General features: G+C 40.7%; 1 protein-coding gene across 1 annotated transcript in view; it reads right to left on the reverse strand.

Moving 5' to 3' along the window:
* The window catches only part of kdrl (kinase insert domain receptor like), a 43,854-nt gene extending 19,208 nt beyond the window's left edge, over nt 1–24,646 (reverse strand). The window contains exons 1-18 of the mRNA XM_031744865.2: nt 24,117–24,646; nt 17,426–17,516; nt 16,321–16,532; nt 14,626–14,747; nt 13,192–13,351; nt 12,947–13,089; nt 12,685–12,856; nt 12,431–12,551; nt 12,151–12,320; nt 10,491–10,647; nt 7,696–7,801; nt 5,451–5,559; nt 4,086–4,370; nt 3,847–3,993; nt 3,457–3,585; nt 2,312–2,418; nt 1,820–1,949; nt 698–802 (exon numbers count right to left, since the gene is read on the reverse strand). Coding sequence (XP_031600725.2) covers nt 698–802; nt 1,820–1,949; nt 2,312–2,418; nt 3,457–3,585; nt 3,847–3,993; nt 4,086–4,370; nt 5,451–5,559; nt 7,696–7,801; nt 10,491–10,647; nt 12,151–12,320; nt 12,431–12,551; nt 12,685–12,856; nt 12,947–13,089; nt 13,192–13,351; nt 14,626–14,747; nt 16,321–16,532; nt 17,426–17,516; nt 24,117–24,180 — 2,530 coding nt within the window. The 5' untranslated portion in view covers nt 24,181–24,646. The remainder of the gene's footprint in view (nt 1–697; nt 803–1,819; nt 1,950–2,311; nt 2,419–3,456; nt 3,586–3,846; nt 3,994–4,085; nt 4,371–5,450; nt 5,560–7,695; nt 7,802–10,490; nt 10,648–12,150; nt 12,321–12,430; nt 12,552–12,684; nt 12,857–12,946; nt 13,090–13,191; nt 13,352–14,625; nt 14,748–16,320; nt 16,533–17,425; nt 17,517–24,116) is intronic.
* Nucleotides 24,647–25,877: the final 1,231 nt, after the last annotated feature.

Below are 25,877 nucleotides of genomic sequence, written 5' to 3' on the forward strand. Positions count from 1 at the left end.
TCTCTACTTACTGATAGGTCTGCAAATTGCTTCTATAGCGTTGCCAAAAAGGAAAGAATTTTAGGGAATTACATGTGCCATTCATGCATTCGCTGGGGTGAATGAAATAGCTTTGCAATAACAGCCAAAACTGTTTAGCTTCCTGTTTTCATTTTGAATATTTACAGTGAACATTTGGAAAGATGTCGGAATGAGATTGTAAATGCTTCAAATAAAGACTGAACACAGGAGGATTTCCAAATGTTTGACTCTCTAAAATGTGTCAAATAAACACATGAGCATATTTTTATTGCTCATGTTGGGCTTGTCTCTTATAATTAAAAAAACCTTTTCACACGAATAACTTGGACACTTCTGATCAAATCCAATTCCCAATTCCCATCAGTGTGAGAGGTTTTACCTCTACATGCACTTTGCAAGAAACAGGCATTGGATTTTTTTTTTTGCTTTGAGCTATAACACCATGCAAACATTAACTGTGTGTATGGTGATGTAGTTTATGACTCTGTGATATGCACGTGAAATAAATCTTATGCAGAAGTGACGGATATTCGACATTCATCTGCTGCACATTAAACGATGACTTTACTGCTGGCCTGTGCAAGTACTATGAGCATTGCACCACTATTGGTAGATTGGCCAAATTATGTAAGAATGTGCACAACATAAAAGGTCAGTGAATTTTTTGACATCCTACCTTTCAGCATTTTGACTGCAACAGTCTTGCAGGTTGAGAGCTTGTCGATCCCAAAAGCAGAAGCCTCGACCACTTTTCCAAAAGCTCCATGGCCGAGTGTTTTGCCTGGCAAAGGAAGAAGGTTTTTGATAAGTGGAAAGGCATTAGAACTTTCTGTCAGGCTGTATAATTAAAACAACCTGCTGCAGCTCTGATCACCAGACAGTTTTTCAAGAGGATTTGTGGTTCACTTGAGACCGGATGATAGCCAAGTTCACTGATAACCCTACATACCAGTTGCAGAGAGGGGTTACACCTATTCAGTGTACCTTATGTAGCTCTGTCTATGATTTAATATTAACTGATAACCTTTATATACATTTTTTGTCATCATTAAAATCAATCTAAAATCTTAAAGGAAAGACGTTACACAAAGAGTGATGTTTAACTGAGACTTAATACTGATGCTCTGTCATTGTTTAAATGTCATTTTGATGAGTAGACTGTGGAAGATTTCCAGTTTGGCCCCAAACCTGCATATATAAAACTTCCAGAAAGCAAAACAACATATTCAAAAATCCTGAGGTGATGGGCTATGTGTAAATTTGCTGCTTTATTATGATCTGCTGTATCTACACTTACTGGACTCTTTGTTAGGTACAAATTTAATTACTCGTTAATACAAGTATCTAATCAGTCAATCACATGGCAGCAACTCATTTAGACATCTAGACATGGTCAAGATGACCGGCTGAAGTTCATAACTGCGCAACAGAATGAAGAAGAAAGGGGTATTTAAGCGATTCTGAATGTGGCGTGGTTGTTGGTGTCAGATGGGTATTTCAGAAACTGCTGATCTACTGGGATTTTATCTCTAGGGTTTACGGAGAATAGTCGGAAAAATAGAAAATATCCAGTGAGCAATAGTTCTCTGGGAGAAAATGCCTTGTTGATGTCGGAGGTCAGATGGGAATAGTCAGACCACTGTCACCAGATCTCAGTCCCACAGAGAATTAAGGCATGTCTGGAGAGGAAAGGGGTCCAACCTAGTACTAGCAAGTTATACCTAATGAAGTGTCCAGATGGTGCATATTTAATAATGAAAATTTTTTCAAAACACTGATGACCCTAAGCAGTGCTCACCTAGTTGTAGGCGGTCACGAGGAAACTCCCACTTGCTGCCGTCATACTGAAGCAAATCATTCTGCTCCTCGAGGGGATATTCATCAGGATCAATGATGATAGATGGACCCATTTTATAATGTGCTGGTTGCTGAAAGATTAATGTTATCATTACTGTTATGTTTTAGGTTATTTTAAGTGGCAAATAAGTAGCAAATAATACTAATTCTTGCTGTAGTCTTTTTTCTTTACTCAAGTACATTATGTTCTAATCTGAAGATGAAAGGTCACTATTTCCCAACGATCATGACAAAGAAAAATCATCAATACCAGCTAAAAGGATCATTCACTTAAAATGGATTTCACAACACACATAAGTCAGTCATTTCCAAAATAGCTGCCTTCAAGAACACAAAAGAGGAAGCATAAAATGCCACAAGTGCAATGCCACTCCCCTGACTTTGTGGTGTGATTCACTCTGCTTGTAAGAAAAAGCATAATGTAGTCCTTTACCTTCCTTAGCTTGCGAATGAAAAGAATAAGCATGATCCAGAGGAACGTTGCTGCAGCTCCCGTACACACCAAAATTATGACCTCAACACCTGGCTTCACCTCATCCTCTGGAAAGAGAAGAATTGTTGTCAAATACCAGACCTCTTTTGCAAAAGTGAAACTGTGGCCTTCTTGTGATCTCTCATGCGTCATATTATATTGGCAGGGTCTGGAGATTTATGATCAAAAGGAAACAATCTGTAACAAATTACCAAATAAAGAATACGGCTTTTGACTAAAATCTTTATATCATCTCAACTTCTTTCACTCTTGTTTATTTGTTTCTTCCCAAATTCTCTTTCAGGGGTTGTATATAAAAAGGAAGTGGAAACACGCTTAGCATTTGTGGTTTGCTTGGAGAATGCATACCACACTTTTTTCCTGGAGTGTTTTCATCTAAACACGGCTTTTCTAACCATCCATGTCCACACTACAGACTCACGTCTCTCAAATCTACACAAAATTTTTCCGGCTCTTATTTCAAGCCGTCCTTGACTAAACAGTCATGGCAGGACACGCATGTAGCTTGTAGCTGAAATATATATATACATATATTTTATGGAAAGCATGGAAAAAACAGCTGATAAAGCTAATTCTAAAGTGTACAGATATGGATGGAATGACTTGCATGATAGCCCACTTTTTACATTTTCTAATGACCTTCTACTCCAATTATCTACTATGTGTTTCCAGTGCCTTGGTGGTTGTAGCAGTCAATCATTTTCAACTCATTAGTGGCCCTCTTAACGATTTACAAGGGTTGTGTCCTCTACATGATGGCTCCAAGCCAAAGCTATGATCATAAAACTCAAGAAGGAATTCATTTGGCATTCCTCGCAGCCACAGATTTTCTGTCAGGGGAGAGTTTTCTCACTAAAGTCTGACCAGAGCTATTTGTAGTGATGACAAGAAAACAAGAGGCCAAGAGGGTCTCAGAGATGTTTTGACCAGGCATGCAGAAAATGCTTGACTCCCCTTATGAGTAATGCTCTTATTTTGATCTGCAAGTTTCATTTTATGCTGACAATTCAGTGCTGTAAACATAGCAGGTTAGATTGTTGAAAATTTCTTTATGTTTAATAGTTAATATTCCATGACTGACTCACCAGACACAGTAACCAAAGCGCTTGTTTTCAGGACACCCTCAGTGTTGCTGGCTATACACTCGTACAGACCCTCATCATCTTTCTTGACCCTCTCAATGATCAGGGTACCGTCCTCACCCAGTGTGATACCTGAAACGCACAAACTGTTAGTTAAACAGCCTAAAAGAAGTGCAGAATTTTAACTTTTGATGTTTTTTGAAAACTTGTGGCAGTGCAAAGGCAAGTTTAATGACTACACAATTTTAACTGTATGAAACCTTAATTTGTCAATAGACTGCACTTAATTCATCTTCTTGTAATAAGTCAACCCGGTCACTAAAACTGAAAAAATAACAACAAAAAAATTCTTCATGAAAGCCATAAAATATGAGATACTTTTCTCAGCGGTACCTGGATTTTCTTCTAGTGGAACACCATCTTTGAGCCACATGATTTTTGGAGGAGGAACTGCTGAAGCGTTACAAACTAGCCTCAGGGTGCTGGTATTGTTCACATCTTGGCTAGTCAGATTTTGATTCAGCCACGGTCTTCTTCTGGCTGTAGGAAAATAAAAATAAAGTTTGAATTATTGGTGCTGTCACTGTTTCGTAGAGGAAAAGTGGAATCAGGAATCAGGTTCTCTAACTTACCATCCAAAATAAGTACAGCCTTCTTGAGTTCAGCCTTCTTGTTGAGCTTGTAGGCTCGGCACTTGTAACCTGCAGTGCTCTTTTGAGACACATTGTGCAAATAGAGAGAAAGGGAAATAGAGTAGCGACTGAACTGGAGTCTAGACACATTGGAAGTGACTGTTTGATTCTTGGAATCCAACCAGTGTAGATCTGTGTAGAGATAACGGGTTGCCCGACAGGTCAGGTTGACGTTGTTCCCTTCAATTGCTTTCTGAGGTTCAGTGGTTATTTTCTCAGGTTGATCTAGTGTGACAAGGAACATGGCAAACAACATATTTAGTCATTTACATTTACATGGCATTTACATCCGTTTACATGCGTGCAATTATCCTACTTGCCAGAGAAACTAATTAGGACAACAGTTTTTGACACAAAGGTACTTATCAGAAGGCCAAGAATGTCAAATTCCCTGTTATTTCCTGTTTCATCACTATTAATTAGAAGCATGTTGTCCGGTAGACAACATTGCTGATGGCGCTTCTGCACTGATCCAACTCGAGCGAGGCTGACTATGTGCCCCAAGGGATACAGAATGCGCTTGTTTATTCAGTTTGCTGGAAAGCATTCTCTGTTCCGTAAGAGAAGACAGCTGTTTTTACAATCCTGTCCTCTTTTTTTAGCAGCATTCCATCATTCTCCGCCTTCCTCACCTTTGAAAGAGAGTGGGATTCCTCTTGGGAATTCTCCCACCCTGGGAGAATAACTTTTTAGTACTTGGCATCCACTCCAAAAGAAGTCCTTCACCCTTCAGGACATGTGATTCATGCAACTTTTTAGGAAAGGTGATGCACTTTATTGCAAAGTGAGCTCTGCTTGTGCACAGTGACACCTCATCCCCACTGTTATTACATAACTGTCTCAGTTGATTTTCATTTTGGGAACATTTGGAACTGCTCACATGCACATAAAAAGTAAATCCTTATTGCACACACAGGCTCATGAAGAAAGAGCAATGACCTGCTGGTGCAGGAGCAGGAATGCAGTTATTCAATGATGTTTTTAAATGCATGCCATTACAGCACTCCATATGGCTCAGGACTTGTTTGCCTCTCTTCCGCCCCTGAAGCTGTTCAACTACAGTGGAAGATGTTTTCAATTAATGCCCCCTCTGGTTTCTTTATTGCACAATGCAATCTGTGAATTCCTTTCCTGTTCTTGCAGTTCATTACAGCGTGCGATGCGCACACAGATCATTTGTAAAGCATAGAGCTCATGGTATAGTGTCCTTTGCAATTAAACTAATGCGTTTCTGCATGCAGCTGTGTGATTATAATGTTTTTTTAAAATTACATTTTACTTGTTATATTCTGGTGACCTACTTACCATCAACATAGAAAGGCACTGTAATGTTGGCGCTGCCAATGTCGTTCTCAGCCTTACAGTAAAATCGTCCTGAAACACGTGCATCTCCGATCACCAGGGTACTCACAGTCTGATTGGGATCAATAAAGCGATTGTTATTAATTCTTAAAAGCAGATAAAACATAATAAATATACAAATGCTTGATATCATAATTCACTTTCTGCTGTCAGTGTGATAGATTCTAGAGGTTTCAATCACCATCAGAGCACCGAGTCGCTCTTAATAAACAAGTGGGAGATCTAGACACAGCCTGGTGTGCTTTATAGTCTGCAGTGCTTGACATTAATGAAAGGATACAGCTGGAGTTATAAAGGCCAAAGAGTCTCCTTCATACTGGTGCTATAGATCTAGACCTGGGCCTCCATGTCCATTTCCTGGAGAGCACCTCCAATGCCATGCTCGATTTTAAGGTTAGCACAATATTTTAATGGCTTAAATAGACAAAATAATAAGTGAGACACTTGGGTGAGGGCCAGACTGCATGGGGTTCTGTTTAGTGTTCACGGTGACATCTGTTTTTGGGGTCAGTCGGCTACATCAAAGAGAGTGAATGATGTGGGTGCATTGTCTGGGGTATGCTGGCCTAAACTTCCTGGGCTGGTAGGAACTATTGTGTTGGCTGTGAGAGACCCAGCTGCAGCTACGAAACCACACCAGCATCCCTTTACTTAAACTGTTCACTTTACAAACATACAGGCATCAAAATTAAGTATCATAACGTCCAAACGTTGCTGATAGAACATTTGTCAAAACACTGAGTGACCTTATGATATTATGTTACACCTATTACTCACCATTATGTAACATGAGATTGAAAGCAGTCACTGAGACGATTGTGCCTGTCCCGAAGACGTGACCTGACCAAACACACTATGACCTCTGTGCCCAAGTCTTCCCTTAGTGTTTCCTTATATTAGGACTCTCCTTTTTTGCTGGGCTTTCTGAGGGGGCCCAGTCATGACTATGTTCTCATTCACGGGCCAAAACGATTTATATGAGGTGACAGAGAGGAATTTACTTCCACCAAATCCCTCTTCATTTAAACTGCTGCTTGTTATCATTGAACCTTAGCCCTGACCCTCATAAAGCACCGGCGACTGGCCACAGGTACTTGTAAATAAGAGGTGCCTCTATATCTCTGTCAGACACGTATAAAAATCGATGACCTGTAAAGAAGGCCAAATTTACAGTTACGCGGTGCGCAAATGACTGGATAGCTCTTGTTGTCATATATTTCACAGTTAGTAATGGTAAACAGTCATTTAGTCATTTGCATTTACATGGCATCGACATCCGTTTACATGCATGCAATTATCAGGTTATGTATTTCACAATTAATGAGCGCACCAGCAATTTATGGACTACAAATTCAGCTCAAAACAAAGAATGGATTCAGAAAGGTCAATGATGCTTTCTCCTGCCCTAAAACAGCTGTAACGGATTTCTTTAACCAAATCCTATACAGACAAGGGGCATGGCAGCGAAGGCCTGTTCTCAGTTAGGTTTGGCATGAACAGTTTTAGCATCAAGCTTCCACGGGAGATTTGAACCAAAGTCTGTGTGGGATGTTTGGGGTTTGCATGGCAATATGTCTTTGATGTCTTTTAAGAAAAACTAAGGGACTCTTATCTTCTAACTATCTAACTTTTTTATCTAACTATTGATGCCTTAAGCGTTGATTTTGGAGGAAATAAAATCTCTTTAAATTAATAGGTCTGCCTTAAAGCTAAACCAAAGTCTGCCTTCATAGTGTAGCTGTTTCATCTACTTACATCTACTACAAAGACTGTGAAAACGTGGGGTGTATTTCATTTAGTAACGGGAAATGAACTGTGTCTGTCAGCTGTGGGTGCACCATTTCCAAACTGTGGGCCTCGAAGAGCAAAAGCTTTTGTACAAGAGGAAAGTCAGTGTAGGTAAAGCAGCGTCTTTACCTCTAATTTTTTCATGTAAATATAGAACCTTTCTTTTCAGATGTGGTTCATTAAATGTGTAATAAAACCAAGTGATTTGTCCCTAATTCCCAGGTAGCTTAATTCCAGGAACAAATCCCATCTCTAATCTCACTTTTCTCCACACCACCTCTCTTCCAGTTCTTTATACTGGCGACAGCTATTTATTAGACTCAGTTCATGGGGAAATGTATATTATAAAGTGCATCCATTGTGTAAAAACATATACTACGTATAACTTTAATCTACATACCTTGTTTTTTCCTTTAACTAGTTCAGACTTCGTGTTTATGCTTTTAATCCAGTTGTAGGAATCATTTTTCCTTTCATCCACTCTGACAAAGACAGGCTCCAAGTCACTACAGGAGGGAGAAAATGCAATAAAATCAACCATTCTGAACAACGAACAATGCAACAGTCTCTTATGTTATTGTATTTGGGAACTTTAGTGTAATATCAAAACACACCCTGTCCAGATCACACGATAATAATGTATACCCTGCTATCTCATTGTGAAGGCCCTCTCCTGAGGGTTCTCTGAACCCTCTAGCATGGGGTGTCCTAGTTCTTAAACCCAGAGAAAGCCTTGATTTAGGCCCCGCTGGTGGTGAACAATTAGTTTGATGAGTGGAGAGGCACTGAAGGAAACAGCAGCAGCAACAGGAAGGGTTGTGCTGTGCGTCACCTCATACAGGAACACCCTCCACGTTCTGGCCAGAGGAGATAAGGCAGATCCTGAGACCTTGGTGGTCAGCAAAGGACAGCTGATAACTTCTCAACCTGGTGATAAAGACAACCCTATATTTCTGCCTTCTTAAAAAGCTTCTCTCAAATTCAAACCCTCCCCAAAAGTGACATTTCCTTTGCTCCCAAAAGATTAAGGGATGCAAGTTGGATTTACAGTGACAGCTACTCTGCAGGCTCAGGGCACTATAAAACAAACATTTTGCACAATTGGCCTCCCACCAGGCTATAGCTGTTCCTCTGTCTCATTAGCCGCCTGCCACAGCCCAGCCACTGTTCCTGGTGCCAGCCCTGATTATCTTTGGCCCAGCAGAAAGAGTTGCTTTGACCTTACTAAACCTCTGCAATATTTTATCACGAATCTGGTAAGCGGCAGCTGGTTTTATGCGATAATTTAGTGAAGAAACCAATGGGGAAGTGGTGGATTAACACCATGTAACATAATTAGTCGCTTTTAGTCTGCCTTGTTTTCTTTGCCACTGGATGTGGAGCCTGATAACACGCAGCTAATGGCCCATTGTTTTGCTGATCTTACAGTTCACAGGCCCTCCAAACCACGATCTGAGTGACTGTTCAAATGTTCATTTCGCTTATGGGTTCACCGCCAGGCTGGTATCCATGCACAGTCACACATATACAGCGCTCTCAGTTCTCTTCAGCACTGCAATAACTCGGGGAATCTGAGATTTAACTCCCCCATGTCTCCCTCTCAGCCTACAGAACCATTGACCACTAATGAGAGGGCAGCTCTCAGCGGCTTTGTTCCTTTGATTAATGGGTCATGTTCTGGAACAGAGTCAATTGAATCAAAGTAGGTCTGTTTTATAGAGGGATCTCCGGGTCGGACTGGTGGCTCTGAATCCTGCGAAGGCATCTCTTCACTGCTTGTTGCTGTTGATGATTTTGATTCAGTATTGTGGAGTTTCCGTCTAAAGGTACAAACTAGTTAAATTAAGACTTTTTAATACCAACTTAAAAACAGATTTTAGACTAAACTTACAAAAGAGAGATAGAGAAAGGTGAAATATCCTCTTTCGGATGTTCAGAATGAACAAGAAAGTATTCAGTCATATGTTTATTAATGTGGCCAGAAAATGATGTCACTGATGTCAGCATCCCATTGTCCCAAGTTTGAAACACCTACCATCAACAGTCTCAGTGTCAAGCCATTTACCAATAAACTTGCATCTTTCATCATTACCATCTTCTCCTTGGTTCCAACAGTATATTGCAAGGCTAAAACGGACCTCCTACGCAGCATAATAAGCGTCTGTCATGGCCCGTGGTTTTTTCTTAGGGTTTTGTTTTGTAAAGTTTAATATTCTTTGACTTTTGTATGTTTGTCCTTGTATATCTTTATTTATAGGTTTATTGTAGAATTGTTACTTTCGGTTTTTCTAGTGATTAGTTCGTCGGTGTTGGGTTCTCATTTTCATGTTTCTATTTTGATGTTTTTCACTTCCTGATAGTTAGTTGTTGCTTGTACATTGATTTGAGTTTCACTTCCTCTCCTATCTTATTACCTCGATTATCTGCATTCAATTTGCTTAATTAGCCCTGTGCTGTCTTCCCTTTGTTACTTGGCAGTTTGATTTTGTTCTTTTGTTTTTTTCCTCTTTACCGGACTTTGAATTTTGGTGTGGTCTGCATTTGGGCTAACAACTTGTGGCTTATGACATTATGGATCTTTTATGATATCTTTAGGCACGAGCTAGGCCCACTGAGTTAGCTTATGCATTAAAAAACAGCAGCTGTATCATGTCATCTAAATGTGAGGGGGTGGGGGGGGTAATAGCAATTTGTCCTTAAAATTTCCGAAGTCTCTAAAAACATAAGTGTCTAAAAATTATATCATTAATCATTAATTGTGAACCTTTTAAGACTTTGTATGATTCCACAGACACCCTGTGCACGGTTTCCAAAACATGGGGATTATATCCACAGCAGGTGGACTCAATTGCATCATCTCAACTGTTATTCAGGCTGAAAAAATGCAACAGACAGTTTTTTAGATAGAGAGAAACATCAGGCGGTAACTTTCTGGAAACCTGAAAATGAAACTGGTATACAGATATAGCTCATGATTTGGTAATTTACACAATTCAAAGCATGGAATTTTTTTGAGGCTAGACTTAGGTTAAGTGGCCTAACATTTGAAGCGTAAATTTGTGCTTGAAATTAGTTACTTACACTGCTGAAATGCTTTGAATTTCTTAAGGTATTGCTGAACCGTGACAGACCATGGCAGCAGAACGACTAGGGTAAACATTTCAATGCTTAGAGCATAACATGAGGGTGACTCACTTTTTAAACTTCGGTTCTGAGTGAAATGGTTGCCAGTGCCAAGTGATGGTTGGCAACGGCAGGCCATAAGCAGTGCAGGTTAGATGATGCTGTTTGCCCGACATGTAAGGTTGCACGTCCACAGTAGCAAGCTCCGCCTCTGAAATACTTGGCTTCACTACATACACACACAAGTACACAGTAACCACATACACGCACAAACATGGAGAGAAATTGGAAGAGAAAGACAACATGTTAGATCAGAGGTCAGGCTTGCCTCCTTTAAGAAGCCAAAATAAAAGCTCCCACTCCCACATTACACATTTTTTTAAAATCAATTATGAGGAAATAAAAAAAGAATTCAAGATATTTTTTAGGGAAACAGCATTCACCATGATAGGATCAGTAATTTCTCCTTTCATTATTTTTTCCTGAATCGTATTCATTCAGCTTAGTTTTGCACCTTATGTTCACCCTGGCTGTCCACACCCCACTCTCTGTCCCACTGGGTTAGCTAGAAGAATCGACCGTACCGGCCCCGCCTGCTGTGGAATCTCAAAATGTCTCAAAAAGAAAGACAGTCTTGATGTGCAGCTATGAAAGGCGTGCCGTAGAGCATTAGCTGTCCTTCAGACAGCGTGTAGGAGAAGGGGGGTGCCTGCCTAGCCCAGGGCTCTAGGTCAAAGAACAATCTCACCGCAGTCCATGCCTGGGTCACTGAGTCAACCATTTGTGCTGCTATGAACAACAGACAAAAATGCTTCTCCCACCTCGGGAGATGCACTTATGTCAGCACTATCTGCATTTTGAAAAACAGAAATAGTTGTGTTGCATTCGGTGCCCCAGCTCATGCACACCTGCACATCGCGTAGTAATCCGGAGCACTCTGACGACTGTAAACAACATATGAACAAAATTTTGAAAAGTTCTCTAACTGGTGCCAGGACTTTCTCTCCACTTTGTTGTGTTTGTACTTTTTTTTCATTCCAATAAATAAAAGTCTTGTGAAGTGGGCCAGTCAAGGATCATAAATAAAGTTTATAAAAGGCTAGAGGGGCCTGATTTTTACACTTTTTGGCACACTACTGGGATTCCTCAAAAATGTTTAAAGAATGCAGTAAAAATAGCTGTTCCCTCCACATGCTAAGTGTGAAGTAAGGGATATACAGTCTCCTTTTTGTTCTTTATAGCAAGCAGACTCCATTCATGTATCTACTCAACATGCTAAAATATTTATATCCTAGTGTTAACACTTATCAGTATATTAAAGAGTTGTCATAACAATGAATTGCAAGCTGATTTTTCTCCAGCTAAATACATAATGTATAGAACATGCTGTTTATATGAGCCATACTGTATGCACACAGGGTGTAAGGATTGGAGGGATCTGGGGCAGCTGGAGCCCGTGTGCAGAATAGAACTCGGGCCTTTTACACACTCTGCCAAGCCCCTTTCAAAGAGCCCCAATAATCAACAACAGCTGCTCCTGCTACGTCAATCCAGCCCTGGAATCAACAAGCCCCCAAATTCCTCTCATACTAGAGCTGCTACCTGCCGTCCAGTGATCTAGACTGAGAGCAGCAGCAGCAGACGTGCTGTGGGCAGCCTCGGTCCACAGCCAAGGCGCTGCCTCATTTCGTCAGCATCAGTGAAGATTATCAGGTTTGTGGTAATGGCTTACCTGTGACTTCCAGAACGTAGCTGAGATTCCTGTACAGCCCCTTCGCTCTGTTGCCCAGGCTTATGGTGAACACGCCAGAATTCTTCTCCTGCACATCAGTGATGGCCAAGCTGAAATCAGACATCTTGTAGCAAGTGGAATTCTTCTGGATAGGAACCCCATCCTTGTACCTGAATATTAGAGGTACATAAAAGTTTGTTTATTGTGCATAAGCAATAATAGAGGTGCCCAACGCTCATAACAAAAGGTTTATTTATAGTGGCTCTAAACCATTGCCTACCATGCTATCATGTCTGGTGGTGGCAAAGCGATGACCCTGGGTTCAAACACAATCTTCCTTACACCTTCAGTGACTGTTCTATGCTGTCCATTCTTAGAGGAAATGTTAAGAAATGGATGCTCTGGAACCAAAGAGTATAGATTAAATAAGGTTATCATCATTACTTTACAGGATTGCCCCAATGTTACAATAATTTACAGGCTAAAATTCTTTTAATTTCACTTGTAATAATAAAGCATTAAAAGCATTCTCACCATAGACAACAACTTTTGCCGTGGCAGTATCATTTACTCTGGGATTCAGCTCAGCTTTGCAATGATAGATTCCCTTATCCTCCATGGTAATGTTTGGCAACACTAAAGTTTTACTCATTACAAGGACCTTAGAAGGTCTGAGTGGGGACTTGATTGTAGTATGCCGATTTTCCTGAAGACAAAGAAAGCACCTTAAATGCCAGTGCTACTTATGCAGACTGTTCCATAATATTGTAAAGTCAATGATAAACCATTAACTTACGTTCTTCTTTGGAAAAGTCCAGGTGAAGTTGATTCTTCCATTATAGGTGGTCTCCCCACTACAGTTGAGGATGAGGGTGTCTCCAGTCAAAATTTTAACACGGTAGTTATCTGGAGTGATCCTCACATTGTTAAGAACATCAGCTGTAAAATTGGAACAAACATAATGAAATGTTATGAAACCTTAAACAATCGGACAGTTAAAAACAATTAAAAGTCATGTCACCAGGAAAACAACAGACTCACTCAGTCTCGTAATAAAGTACTCTGACTTGAACACTTGACCGTTGACTTTGGCATGACATGTCAGAATGTTGTATGAATCGGAGGCACCGTAGGGGATCCTGAACCCAACCATTGGATCCCACTCCATTTCTTTTGTAACCTTCTCAGCTAAACGTGGCGCCTGTAATGAAAAAGGCAAAACTAATACATTTGATGACACTTGTGATGCCAACTATAGGTCACTGAGCCAGACAGACTGAAGAGGAAGCTGCACGACTTCATTTAACACGTAACTCATGCTCCACCGGGCTCAGCTGGGGACACATCTGTTAAGCTGTTTTATAACACATGCATGACAGCCCTGAACTTTTCTAGACATTACCAGAAGGAGATGAATGTAGAAGAACGTAAATGTCCAGTGCAATCAGATATGACATTAAGCAGTGTTAATGAGAGCTCCAGGGTACAAAGTCTGTGTGATGTTTTGCACCTGCTTAATAGCACAGGTAACAGTGCAGTGAACTGTCAGTCATGTATCCTGCCGTCTTAACCAGTATTCCCAGTAACACGCACTGTGAATGTGACTGCTGCATTAATTTATGCAATTAGGGAAATAACATTTGGAAAAGGATGTCCTTGCCTGCTGCTGTTTGTTCTCATGTCAGAAGAAGGACTGGGACTGGAGGCAATGGAAGAGAAGGAAGGAAGGAAGGTGAACAGGAAGGAGGAGTGTCATGCATTTATTAATAACAGGAAGGTCACACCAGTACTATCTGTGGCATTAGAGTCAGAAGTGATTATGCACAGTTGGCACTATGACACATATAGTCATATATTAATCGCAAACAATGAAACAAAAAGGCACAAAAAGGCACAAAAAGGCCACAAAGGCACTTCATCAAGTACTAACAGGGTCTTAAGTTGTATAGATAAGTGCGTTGGAAAACAAGGGAGTACTCAACACCTGGCTACAGTGGATCAAACAGTCTTATGCTGTTACCTGTTGTTTTCTAAGACTGGACACAACTTTTCTGCTGTTTCCTGATGTTTGTAAGAGCAGAGAGACTAAATTTAGCCTGAGGATCTATTCTGAGAAAAGCACTCTTGGAACACCTTCCTGCTCTTAGAGGAAGCAGACAGGATGACTCGCTTTGCCGCCCCTGAGCTTCCCATAGCTAAGCCACTGTCCCCGGTCTGCTTCTGTGTGCTAGAATGATTTAACACACAGAGGGTGTGAGAACCACTGTGATGCCCTATGCACAGAGTGGAAGGACATTTTTTTCAAAGAAGGTAAGGATACCCTGCTGTGGTATTAATAGTAATCTTGTTCTCTCAGGGGGCGTGCTGTGTGAGTTTCCTGGAAGTTCATGTTAAGCAGTGTCTATGGAATACTGTGTTTTACTATAATATGCAGTACTATGATATATAAAAGCGTGATGGTGCTTAAGATCCTACCCCTGTCAGTGTGACATCAGTATCAGGTGAGGATGTCCGACACGGGACAACAAGGCTGGTCTCATGCCTGTAGATGCCCAGAATATGACTTCTAGCAGGCTCCACAAATGGCTGGTCGGGATCTGAAAAAAAGGAATTCAACATCTTAAACACAAGTCAGGCAGAAACACCATTTCAAATCAAATGTGGCCCATCACAAGTTGTTTTTTGGGGAAACCATGTTTTCTAGTAAAATTATTCCTATTCTGGTAAAATAAGCCAACTTAATTTAAAAGTGCAGTGGTTAGCATTGTTGCATCACAGCAGGAGGATAATGGGTTCATAGCTGCCAGCTGGCTGTGATCCTCCAGTGTGGTTTGTGCATATTTTGACCTTCTGCCTATGTGGTTTTAGAAGTGCATGTGTTTTCTCCCACAGTCCCTGGCTCTCTGTCACTGCGATTCACTTGCAACATAACCAGGGTGTACCCCACCCCTCACGTCTGCTGAGACAGGCTCCAGAACCTTTGACCCACTAGGAAAAGGAGGTTTACCAAGTGAAAAAGAGCATGTCAGGGTATTCAACAGAGATCCAGAAAAGAGATCAAATCTCAGATTAGTTAATTCTGGCCATATAAGGGCAGTCAGTCTGTGGGAACGCTGTGGCTACATAAATAGTCTGTGATTGAAGGAAGGTCGAACATTAGTGGTGTGAAAAAGTTAAAAAAAAAAATAAACAGCTGAGGATTTTTGAAATAGGACACAGCAGGTAAACTGTGGAAGTCATTTAAAAAGCACAAGAAGAATTAAAGCTACTTTTATATTTATAATAGTTAGCCAAGTTGTAGACCAATATTAAGCAACTTTATACCAACATTTTTCAAAATATAAAACCACTTTGGTCACATTGGCTGATATTGGAATTTACTCTCTGCTGCCCAGTACAATCTCCAGTTATATAAGTGTATGTGGTGCCATGTGAGGTTTAGGGAAACGTTACAAGGAAAACAGTAGCTGAAGCAGGAAATGGTCAATGACCAGGGTTTCCCGAGCAATTAGCTTATCCTCTCACCTCCAGGAGAAACCACGGCACCACAGAAACCACTTCCTTTCTCTATTTTTTTTTCTCTCAGATGGAGACCTGTGGCACCTCAGCCGGAATTCCAGTTGAAAAAAGGTAGCAATAACTGCCTCTACATTTATATGTAATGCATACAACTACAAATTTTAGTAAGCAGGTCTTGCTTGCTTTCTTTGTTTTTTTTGCACATTCTTCCCATGCCGTTTAAAAAAAAAAGGCTATTGGAGCTGACATAGTGAAAAAGGAAGGTACACCCTGAACATCATGGTCCTTTACATCCTGCTGCCTAACTCACTCCTTTTTCCTTCTATAAAGGATGTGTCTTGTGTCTTATGTCTTGCAGGAAATACCACACTGTTCTTTGTCATTTCAATACTGTAAATATCAGCGTCTGTGAGATCAGTTCAACATTAAATCCTGCAGCTGCCATCAGGAGATAACAATCATCCTTTGAAATCTTTTTTTAAACACAAATCTTCCGTGCATTTTAAATCTCTGAATGAAAAAACCATTTGGTTCAAAATGTAAGAACTATTTTCAGTTTTAGAGTTCAGTTTTTCTAACACTGGACAATTTCTTAAATTATGAACTGCATAATTTGAGCATTATACATCCAAAACAGCTTCTAGCTCTCACCTTTGACATACACATAGGTGGATTTGATTTGGTATGAACCATCCTTGGTGTATTTACAGGTGTAAGTCCCTGTGTCATTGGCAATCAGGTGTGTGACTATCAGTCTGCTGCAGTGAGACTGACGATGAGGTCTTGAATCACACTTCTCCACCTTCACTCCCTGCGATGCGATCGACCGCTGGGCAAGTGTCCAGCTGAAGACACCGTGACCTCTGACATTATTGAAAATGAGAGAGAATGTTAAATGATATTAGATCTTGGGCGAGGCAAATAGCATTAGAAAAAACAAAGCATTATTTCTATTAAAAGTGGATCTATTTTTAGAGAAGGTGTCACCTCTGGCAGTGACCACAAAAGCTACTAAATTTAGTAGCTTATCCCTGGGGACTTTTGGGCTTCGTTTCCATTTTAAGTTTATTTCAAGTTAATCTTGAGTCATCCAAAAGTTTGAACTTTCACATGGGAACATGTTTCTCTTCAATGATGTGCTTAACTAACACATTCTTTCCACACAGAATTCAGTTTAAAATGCTCATTAAAGAGATCCCAGAGGAACATCTAGCATTTCTCACATTCCTCTCCCTTTGCCTGCAGAATTTTGGGTCAAGCAGAACCTCCAGTTCTCATCCACTTCCAAAAAACAAGACAGTGCTTTACGCATCAGGCTTCTTACAATGTGGCCTTGTAAGGAAGCATTACATTAAACCAACATGAGTTCCTAAGCATTCTTTGGAGGCCTAAAAAATGATGCAATACCCTAAATTCTTAAGAAATGTGAATGCACTTGGGTCCTAAATTCCATAAAGGAAGTGGAAGAAGACTGATAAACGTGGACCACCATCGCTGCTTCCGGTCAGGGACTGTCCCAGCTTCTTTGTAGCTAGTAAGAGTCCACAGAACCAGGGACGTCCTGCTAATTCTCCCTTAAAATTTCTGCCATATAATGAGCGCAGAGTCTGAAGTCCAGCAATTAGAAGAGCAAAGGTAAAGTAAATGAAGTTGTACTGTAATGCAAAGTGGTTAAGAAGAGTTATACACCACCATCATAATTGTTTGATTCAATTTCAAGTGAAACCAACAAAATTAGGTGCTTTCAACTGCATACCTGCATGTGAGGTTTAACAAATTGCCTTTATGAAGAACAATTGGATCGCCGGAGGGATGACTCCTAAGCAAGTTTGCGCTCTCCAAGTGTCCTGCAAAACACACACACACAGACATTTACACCAACTCTTCAATGGTATGTCTTCATCATTGTTATGCTAAGCAGAATGAAAAGCACAGCTGGAAATCCCCATGGCACAACTGCTGTGTAATGTGCCTTTAATGCTGTGCGCGTGGGTTCACTTTGTCCAGTTCTACTCCTGCCTCTTGTGTAAGTGATTGTCCACTGAGAGCACACTGTGGGGACTTTTTGGAGCTGGAGAGCAGATCATTGAATGGATCGGGGTCTTAGGTGATCAAAGATAGAATAAAGGGAGGAAGAGGATTATACGTGGAGCAGCTGTGCCACGATGCCAAAAAGGTCAACACAGTCCGATTTAGCAGGAACCAAATACTCTTTTTGTTCATTTACTAGTGACCTTTTACTCTGAATGCTGTGCTTATAACATCAAGAGGGTGGAGATGTTTGATTCAGAGGTGGCCATTATCTCGTGTGGAGCCAGCAGAATCTGTTGAGAGGTCTCTCTAACAACAGTTAACATAGGAAACAGTGTAATTCTGCCTGCTGTCCAGAAAGAGTCCCAGTCCCAGATGTTGTTTCCTTCTTTTCACTGAGATCCCTAAACAGCCTGTCACTGTGGACACAAAACAAGTATATTAAGTTTACCCTTGATCTGTTGTTAAGGATAATGTTGTTTTATGTGTTTAATGCAGATACTGGCTAAAGGGGCAATAATGGCCTATTTTCTGTATTATCCACACACCTGGAAACCTGCATTTACACACAGAATTACAGAAAAACAATCACTCGCACACGTTCTCCTAGTATTTGTCTATTATTCAGAACAGCTGTTGTGGCAAGAATGAGCTGACGCCGCCAGTGTTGGCAGGGGGACTCAATATTCACTTCCTCACAAAATGTTATAACATCATTGTTTTATTGTCCAAGGTTAAGCAGAGGGGAAGGGTTGTGGCTTGCACTCTTTCATGTCGTAAAACCACACACTTTTGGCTGCATGTGAACACAAATCAAGAGCCCTGGCCTCAATAAACAACCACATAAGCTGCAGTTCCTACAGTTCATAATTGTATGGCTTTTATTTGTAGCTGCCAGACAAATTTCTTAAGTGCATTCTACTTTGCATGTTTTATGCCTCGATGTTCTGGAAACAAGAATACCATCAATCTCAATGTAATCTATCAACGACAAATAAAACAAATATAAACAAACCCACTATGTATCATGTTCTTTTAGCCATACTTATTACTGCCTTGACACATGCTCATGAATTCAGGTAAGAAAATCCCATAAAGTTGACTCAGTTCATCTAGATGCAGCGTTTTCAGTGGGAGAAATGTTTCATTACTCAGTCAACTGACTTCTTCAGTCTCAGCTGACAACAGGTTTCTTCCAGTTTCAAAATATCCAAAATTAGCACCACTATGCGACAAGTTCATGACTTTCAGGACTCTGCAACACAGAGGAAGTACTATCCCCACTGTACTCAGGGAATTCCCTGAGTAATTGCAATTATTGCACCTGGACATTTGTCAGAGGTGATCCAGGAGAGAAGAACAACCGCTGCCATCTTTCACAGGCTTATAATGCTGTGGAGCTATTTCCCAACTTTCTGTGAAAAGTGCTCCATTGTTCAGGGGTCATGACAATGAACAATAACGAAACTGAGCTTCTGGGCTATTGTTAGGCAATAGTGCCAGTTTCGGTCATTATGCAACTATACTGTACATACTGCACTGTTGTTATGCATAACCTGCGAAGAAATGTAACTACACATTGAGTCAATGCAGGCTACAACTATTGTGAGTCCTCCTGTGCCTTTCCAGTTATTAAAAAAAAAAAGAGATCAGTGAGTGAATAACAATCGTTGCCTTAAGACGAGGACTTAAAATCTCAGAAAATTCCTGGAAGGAGATTGCTAAACCTATTTGAAAGAATCTGAGGGAATTTCCAAAGAAGCGGAAAAACCTGGGGGACAAATATGCTTGCCACCCCCCAAAAATGACCACAACAAAGAGTCAACATTTTGTTTCTATCAGCTGGCATGCATATAAAAAGTCAGGACGCAACCACATAATAATTAACACATATGCACCTCTGCAAGCATAAACGCCAGAAACATCGGCCACTTGCGTAGATTGGATCGCAGGCTCTACAAAGGTTCACCGCAAAAGTCTAAATCAGGGCAGAGACTGAAGACTTGGATGAGTAATGAGACGTTTTACCCCAATGAAAACGCTCCGTCCAGATTAAAAGAGTCCACTGAGACTAATTATGGCATTTTCAACTTCTTCAATCTTTGAATCGGTTACAAATACATCCCATGCATAAATGCTTAAGTCCCACAACATATCCAGAATCGTCATCTTGACCTTGAATTGCACGGGCAGAACGCTTATCTTTTAAAACTAGCACATTTTTTATGCCCTTCTCTTCAGTAATGCACTACAGATGGGTGAACCAGCAGGGCCCCCCAGCAGCCCATTAAAAAAAGACAAGAGAAGAGAGGAAAAAAACATTGTCTTGTCTACACACCCATCCTCAAAACTCCCACCTGCCCAGAACTGACCTCAGCTAGCATCCCGACAACCCTAACCCCCTGCAACAGCTGTGCCCTGCATTCCTTCAGGAGATCGCCTGAAAAATGCCAGAAATTGTGCATATTGAGTTGGTTCAAAGAGCCCCGAAGCTGGTTCTCATTAAAAGCCATTACAAAGAGGACAGGCATGGAACAAACAGAGAGGGAGTCAGGGAGGGTGCGAGAGGCCAACTGACTTCTGCTTCAGTTTTTTCACTTGCATGATCTCGATTGACTCACACAGCATCAAGCTGGTTGCTGACACAGAGCCAGGTTAGCTAAGATTAGACCAGGATCACATTTGTGTGTCTTTGTCCTCGCTTGGCATTGATTGAAGGAAATGGCACAGGACACTGTGTTTGGAAAACACAAATGGTCAGGAAATACAGACAAAAATTTTGAACAGCATGGATTTCAGGATTTTTTTCAATAGAAATGTCTGTGGTCAAGAAAATAATTAAATATTTAGTCTGAAAGAACGGCCAAACAATGACCGAGACTAAATGATTCAGGTTTTCAGCATTGCAATGGAAAACGATGGCCTATGTATGCTCTGCTTAGCTATATTTTGTCAAAGGATCTTGAATAATACTTGTTAGTTATGTTCCTGACATGAGAGAAAGCATAAACTCTTGGTGTTTAAAAAGATACTTTGAGCACAACTCCTAAAAAAATTCAGTGACTTCTGCACTTTAAAACACTACAGAACTACAAATTAAAAAATAAAATACATAAAGCTAAATAGACAAGTGATATAAATGCCACCAGCATGCTGCCAGTAGCTCACTGGTGATGTTGTGTAATAACAATAAAAAAATTACTGTATCAGATGACTGTACTGTCACTGAACCGAAAAGGAAACTCCAAGTCACAGCCCTTAAAGCGCGAGGAATAATGTGCGGAATTCCCTTCTCTTTTGCAGAGGGCACACTTCACCTCCCTGTACTTCCCGTCCCGTCATCAGACGGCACGAATGTCTTGAGAGTCGAGGGAGAAAATCATTTTTGGGAATAGGGCACAATGATTCCTTTGCGTATCATTACCTCTTTATCCTTCGCTCTTCTGTTGTCACAAAGTTAGATGGGGGGAGAAGTGAGAATTACGGAGTAAATGAGTCAGCTTTGCTGTACTGTGACCTTGACGATGGACTGAAACAATAGTGAACAGTCTCTCCGATGAGATTTCATAATAGCGCACTGGTAGTTTATGTAAACAAACCCACTAAACGCTAAATTATTTTCACATTTTCTCTAAATGATATCTTAAAAGTACTTTAACTGGTATATGATACTACTCTGTCATCTAAACGTCGCACCTTCTCGGGGTCACGGTGCTGTCCTGCTGCAAAAGTGTCCGTGACAGTTCACTGCAAGTTAGGTTGACAAAATATTCAAGACAAACTTTATCAAACCTTTGACAAGACTTGACCACCTGCCATAATAAGAACCAGCTAACAGTGCTCTGGCTGTGCTACTTGTGTCCTGGAACATTCTCACATGCAGAGCCCTGCAAAAACCCTACACTTTGCCAACTGCAAGGTTAAGACAACAGTTACAGAGAGAGCCTTTTTTATTAGGCGTGTATAAGCCTTTAAAGGTTTGGAGACAAAATGCCCCAGACTCCTCTAAAAAAAACCCAAAAACCCCAAAACAAAACAAAATAAAGGAACATCTGGCCGTGATGGGTGGCCACTCTAGGTTATATAAAGCTGTGTAGAGCCAACAAAGGGGGTTCTCCTGCATGAGACTCCTAAATAGTAAACCCAGAGGATTCCTGTTCCATAATGTATGATTAAGACTAAGAGGCAGACAGAAGCTCCTTGAAATTGAAATCCCATGCAGGATTCAAAGAAAATATATTGCTGGTTCGAGGTGGATAGGTCTAGCATGGAACAGATGCTGGAATAATCCAGAAAAGCAACACAGTTCAATTTGTAAAGCTGAATATCCCAGTGTAGGGGAATGACGTTTTCTGCTCTACTGGTAAATCTTCCACTCCAGGTGAGTGTGTGTGTGTGTGAGGATGTGTTTTTCTTGTACTGCCTGCATGGACCCAGATGTACTGCCAGTGAGCAATGAGCCCCCACTGCACTTGGCTGACCTCTCATCACTCCCATTTTACAGTCCTCAAGCGTCCAAGCAGGAAAGAAAAAAATACTCTGGTACAAATTAGACACAACATCAACCCCTCTCATCGCAGGACTGTCTACACTGCAGGGAAAGAAAGAACTGACAAAGAAAGTCTTGTATATGATGAGTAACAATAAAAGGACAGCTTTCACTTTCCATTTCACTCATCTCCTTAGACATTGCTTGTGTCAGTTATAAATTTCATGGCAATTTTCTTTCCTAAACTCGGGGGTGTCATCTGACTAAATGTAACTCAGAACCCAGAATAAAAGAATCAGTCCAACACAAGTGATCATTTTAATTAAATATATATCATTATATTTACAGGCAAACTCCATTGTATGAATATTCCTGCACGCATCACATCTCAAGTGACATCCAGAAGGGTCCACTAAAAAAAGGTTATCTTGCTGACATTTGTGTGAGCTGTTACGCTTCAGTTAAATTGGTGTCAAAAGGTCAGAAGGAACATATGTAACCTGTGCTCATTTCGAATAAGAAGCAGCTGCAAGTCAAAAATTAAGAAATCAGCAAATAGGCCAGCAGGAAATATAGTTTTTTTCATTTTCACTCTAAGCCATCTTTAAAATTACTGGGCTATAGGTGAATGTTGTGTAATAATAAAATACACCCCAGTCAAATGCTTGCGCATCACTTCATGATTTGTAACTTTGCTTAGTTAACGATGACACTGTGACATTCTCACAGCTGTTCACCAGAAAAAAACATCCTACACATCTCTGAATAAACAGAGACACCTTGACGACCATCAGTAACTAATGTCTCTACCAGTCAGTGGCTCCTGTACTGAAACAATAGCCCCTTTCCTCCTCGCTATTGTCTTGTGGATGAAGTTTGACATAGTTGAACGTGAGCACAAGGAGCTCCGGGAAGAAATCTTTGCTCAGGTAGCGTGTCACATTTCCGTGACCTTTACTAGCCAGAACAATTCCAGGCTGCCTCTCTTGTCCCTACATCCGCTTCCTCCTCTTTGCGTCTTTCCCACGCTTTGTGAGTGGACAGTGAAGGAAACCTACTCAAAAACACAGTGTGTGTGTGTGTGTGTGTGTGTATGTGTGTGTGTGTGTTCAGTAAAAGAGGTTGAATGTGAACAGTATTTCCTTTGTTTGGATGGGCTGTTTATTTTGAAGTGGTGAGGAAGCCTTAGTTTGTATCTCTGTGACACACTGGACCTGGCACAAGGTGAAGGAACATCCCAGATTTACTCAGGTTTTGTGGAGTGACACTAGACAATGGAGTTGGCTGGGCTGTCAGATAAAACATGGCAAAATGTTTAATCCTGTCCATGCACGCATAACAATTGCAGGAACTTTTCCTTTCATAATTTATAACAAAGTACTAACATGCAAAATATTCAAAGTATCTAAGAAAGCACACAAAAATAGACCATTCAAAACTCATATCAGTAAATCCAGTCATACTAAAATATACAGCCCGACTAATCGCCTGTTATGAATCAACGCATTTTACTAATAATCTCCCAATGATAATAGGGACAGACGACCTCTAGGGGCTTGTGTGGAAATTGCAAACTCAATAGCAGAATGATGATTTTTTCTGTTGCCGCATGATCTTCGAAAATGTGCAAATAATCTGCGGTCATATCCTTACACAATAATAATTTTACACTGCAGCTGGGATCAAAGAATAACCCGCCAACAAAATCAGCTCTTGGTTGCAGGTCAATTAAACCCCCGAGAAATAAATTACTATAAAAAAAGAAAAATAATGCTAAAAATAGTTATTGTAAAAATTGGCAGCTGTATATAAATCGTGTTTTTAAATATTATGCAATCAGTCTTTCATTCACTGAAAGGAATTAACAGTCAGAAAGTCTGTTCTTTCACTCGTAAATATCTGGTGTATATAAACATGAATGACTCACCTAATGTTAGAGATAAAAAACACAAGATGACAGCGACCTGGTTGAAGCAGTCAGGTGGGGCCATCCTGCGAACTTCTCCAAAGTGCAAACCTTGTGTTAAAAATAAACGCAATCAAGTCCCTGTTTGTGCCTTTAAATTCCGGCTGACTGCGAGTCTTAATTGGCCTTTAAAACGCCTTTTATGAATCCCCAAAAGGTTCAGGTGCGCAAGGACAAAGCAGCAGTAATTTTCCCATATCCCTGCACGCGATTCGCGGGGGAGCTCTCCTGCGCTGCTCGGCAGTCCAACTCCCGGCACCGGCGCACTGAGGAGGCGGGTCGGATGCACCGCTATCCTCTGGGCAGGTGCAAAAGTAGTAAGGGAAAAAAAAAAGTTAAATGAAGGAAATTGAATCGGCTGTAAAATAAAAAAGTTGAAGTGAAAAGTACTTCAGCTCTGTTGCTGTGTTTGGACTCACGAACGAGATCAATGAGCTCCTGCGCCTTGTACCCAATGTATCTCCTCCCTATCGCCTCTGTGCAACACTTACAGTGCCGTCCAGACGTGACACGTTTTATGGAACCACACACAGACGGAGGACGCGACGTCACTTTTGTTGAGGAGGGGTAGGTAGGTGAGGGGAGGAGGGGGCGACTTCTTAATTTTAGCTACTGAGGGGGAACAGTAAGTCATTGTTCTGAGTTATTCTCACTATAACTGTGCAGGGAAATAAAATGATGCAACAGAAACGCAGTCATTGCACGTATCTTATCAACGAAACACTGTTGAACCATGTGTGAAATAAATAAAGAAATGAAATGAAATTTAGCAAACCCTACTCAGTTTTTCATACCTGGCAGAAGCTCCCTTTGACACTAGAGATGAGAAGAAGCTATTCAATGAGCTACCTTAGAGTCTTAATAAGTATGTTTTCAAATTAAATTCGCAAACCTTTAAAGGGAGTTCTTCAATCACCTATTAGGAGGGAGCAGATGCAATTCAGAAGCAAAAACCGTCTCACTTTATTTCTGAAATAAAATCTTTTGGTGCACGAAGACTCTTATCTTTGACTTTTTATCCACTATCACGCTGTACTCTCTTAGTGTTAAGGAATTTCCACATCCCAACTGCCATAACTGAAAAGCTGTTGTGCCCGAAAGTCGTTGATTAAAAGCAGTCTGCTTTAGTTAAAGCTCTTGTTAACTTCGATTCATCACATATTTTACAATTTTTAATTATAAAATAAATTAGCACGCTATGTATTTATTTACTTAACTGACCTTTGTGTGCGACACTGATAAAAATCAACCTGTGTACCTGAGGTTAAAGGTAATTGCATTTATCTTGACTGGAGAGGGAAAAAAAACAATGCGGTGCAAACAATCACTGTGATATCGGCTTGAATCTATCTGCCCAAGTTTGCAGAATAAACATTTGTTGGATTTATTTTTAACGTCAGAAACAGGATGCACTTCTTTTTATATCAATGTAAATAATCTTCTTTTGTCCTGCCGTACTCTGCAGTGTGTGGATATGCCGCAGACTGTTTTCTTTTTATCACAGCAACAATCACTTTGCTGTTGCAGGTCATACTAGCAGGCATTGTAAATAAGAACATCCTGCCCTCACCTTTCCGCCCACAACAGGAATCCACAGCTACCATTTTGGGGACTGGATCAGAAGTAGTGTTGTGTGCTAAAGGTGATACACAAGGCAAATTGAAATGTAATGTAAACCTATTTTCCGACCTATAGCAGGAGAACTGTGATGTGGCACATGAG

Source organism: Oreochromis aureus, linkage group 2, assembly GCF_013358895.1.
Source record: "Oreochromis aureus strain Israel breed Guangdong linkage group 2, ZZ_aureus, whole genome shotgun sequence".
NCBI lineage: Eukaryota > Metazoa > Chordata > Actinopteri > Cichliformes > Cichlidae > Oreochromis > Oreochromis aureus.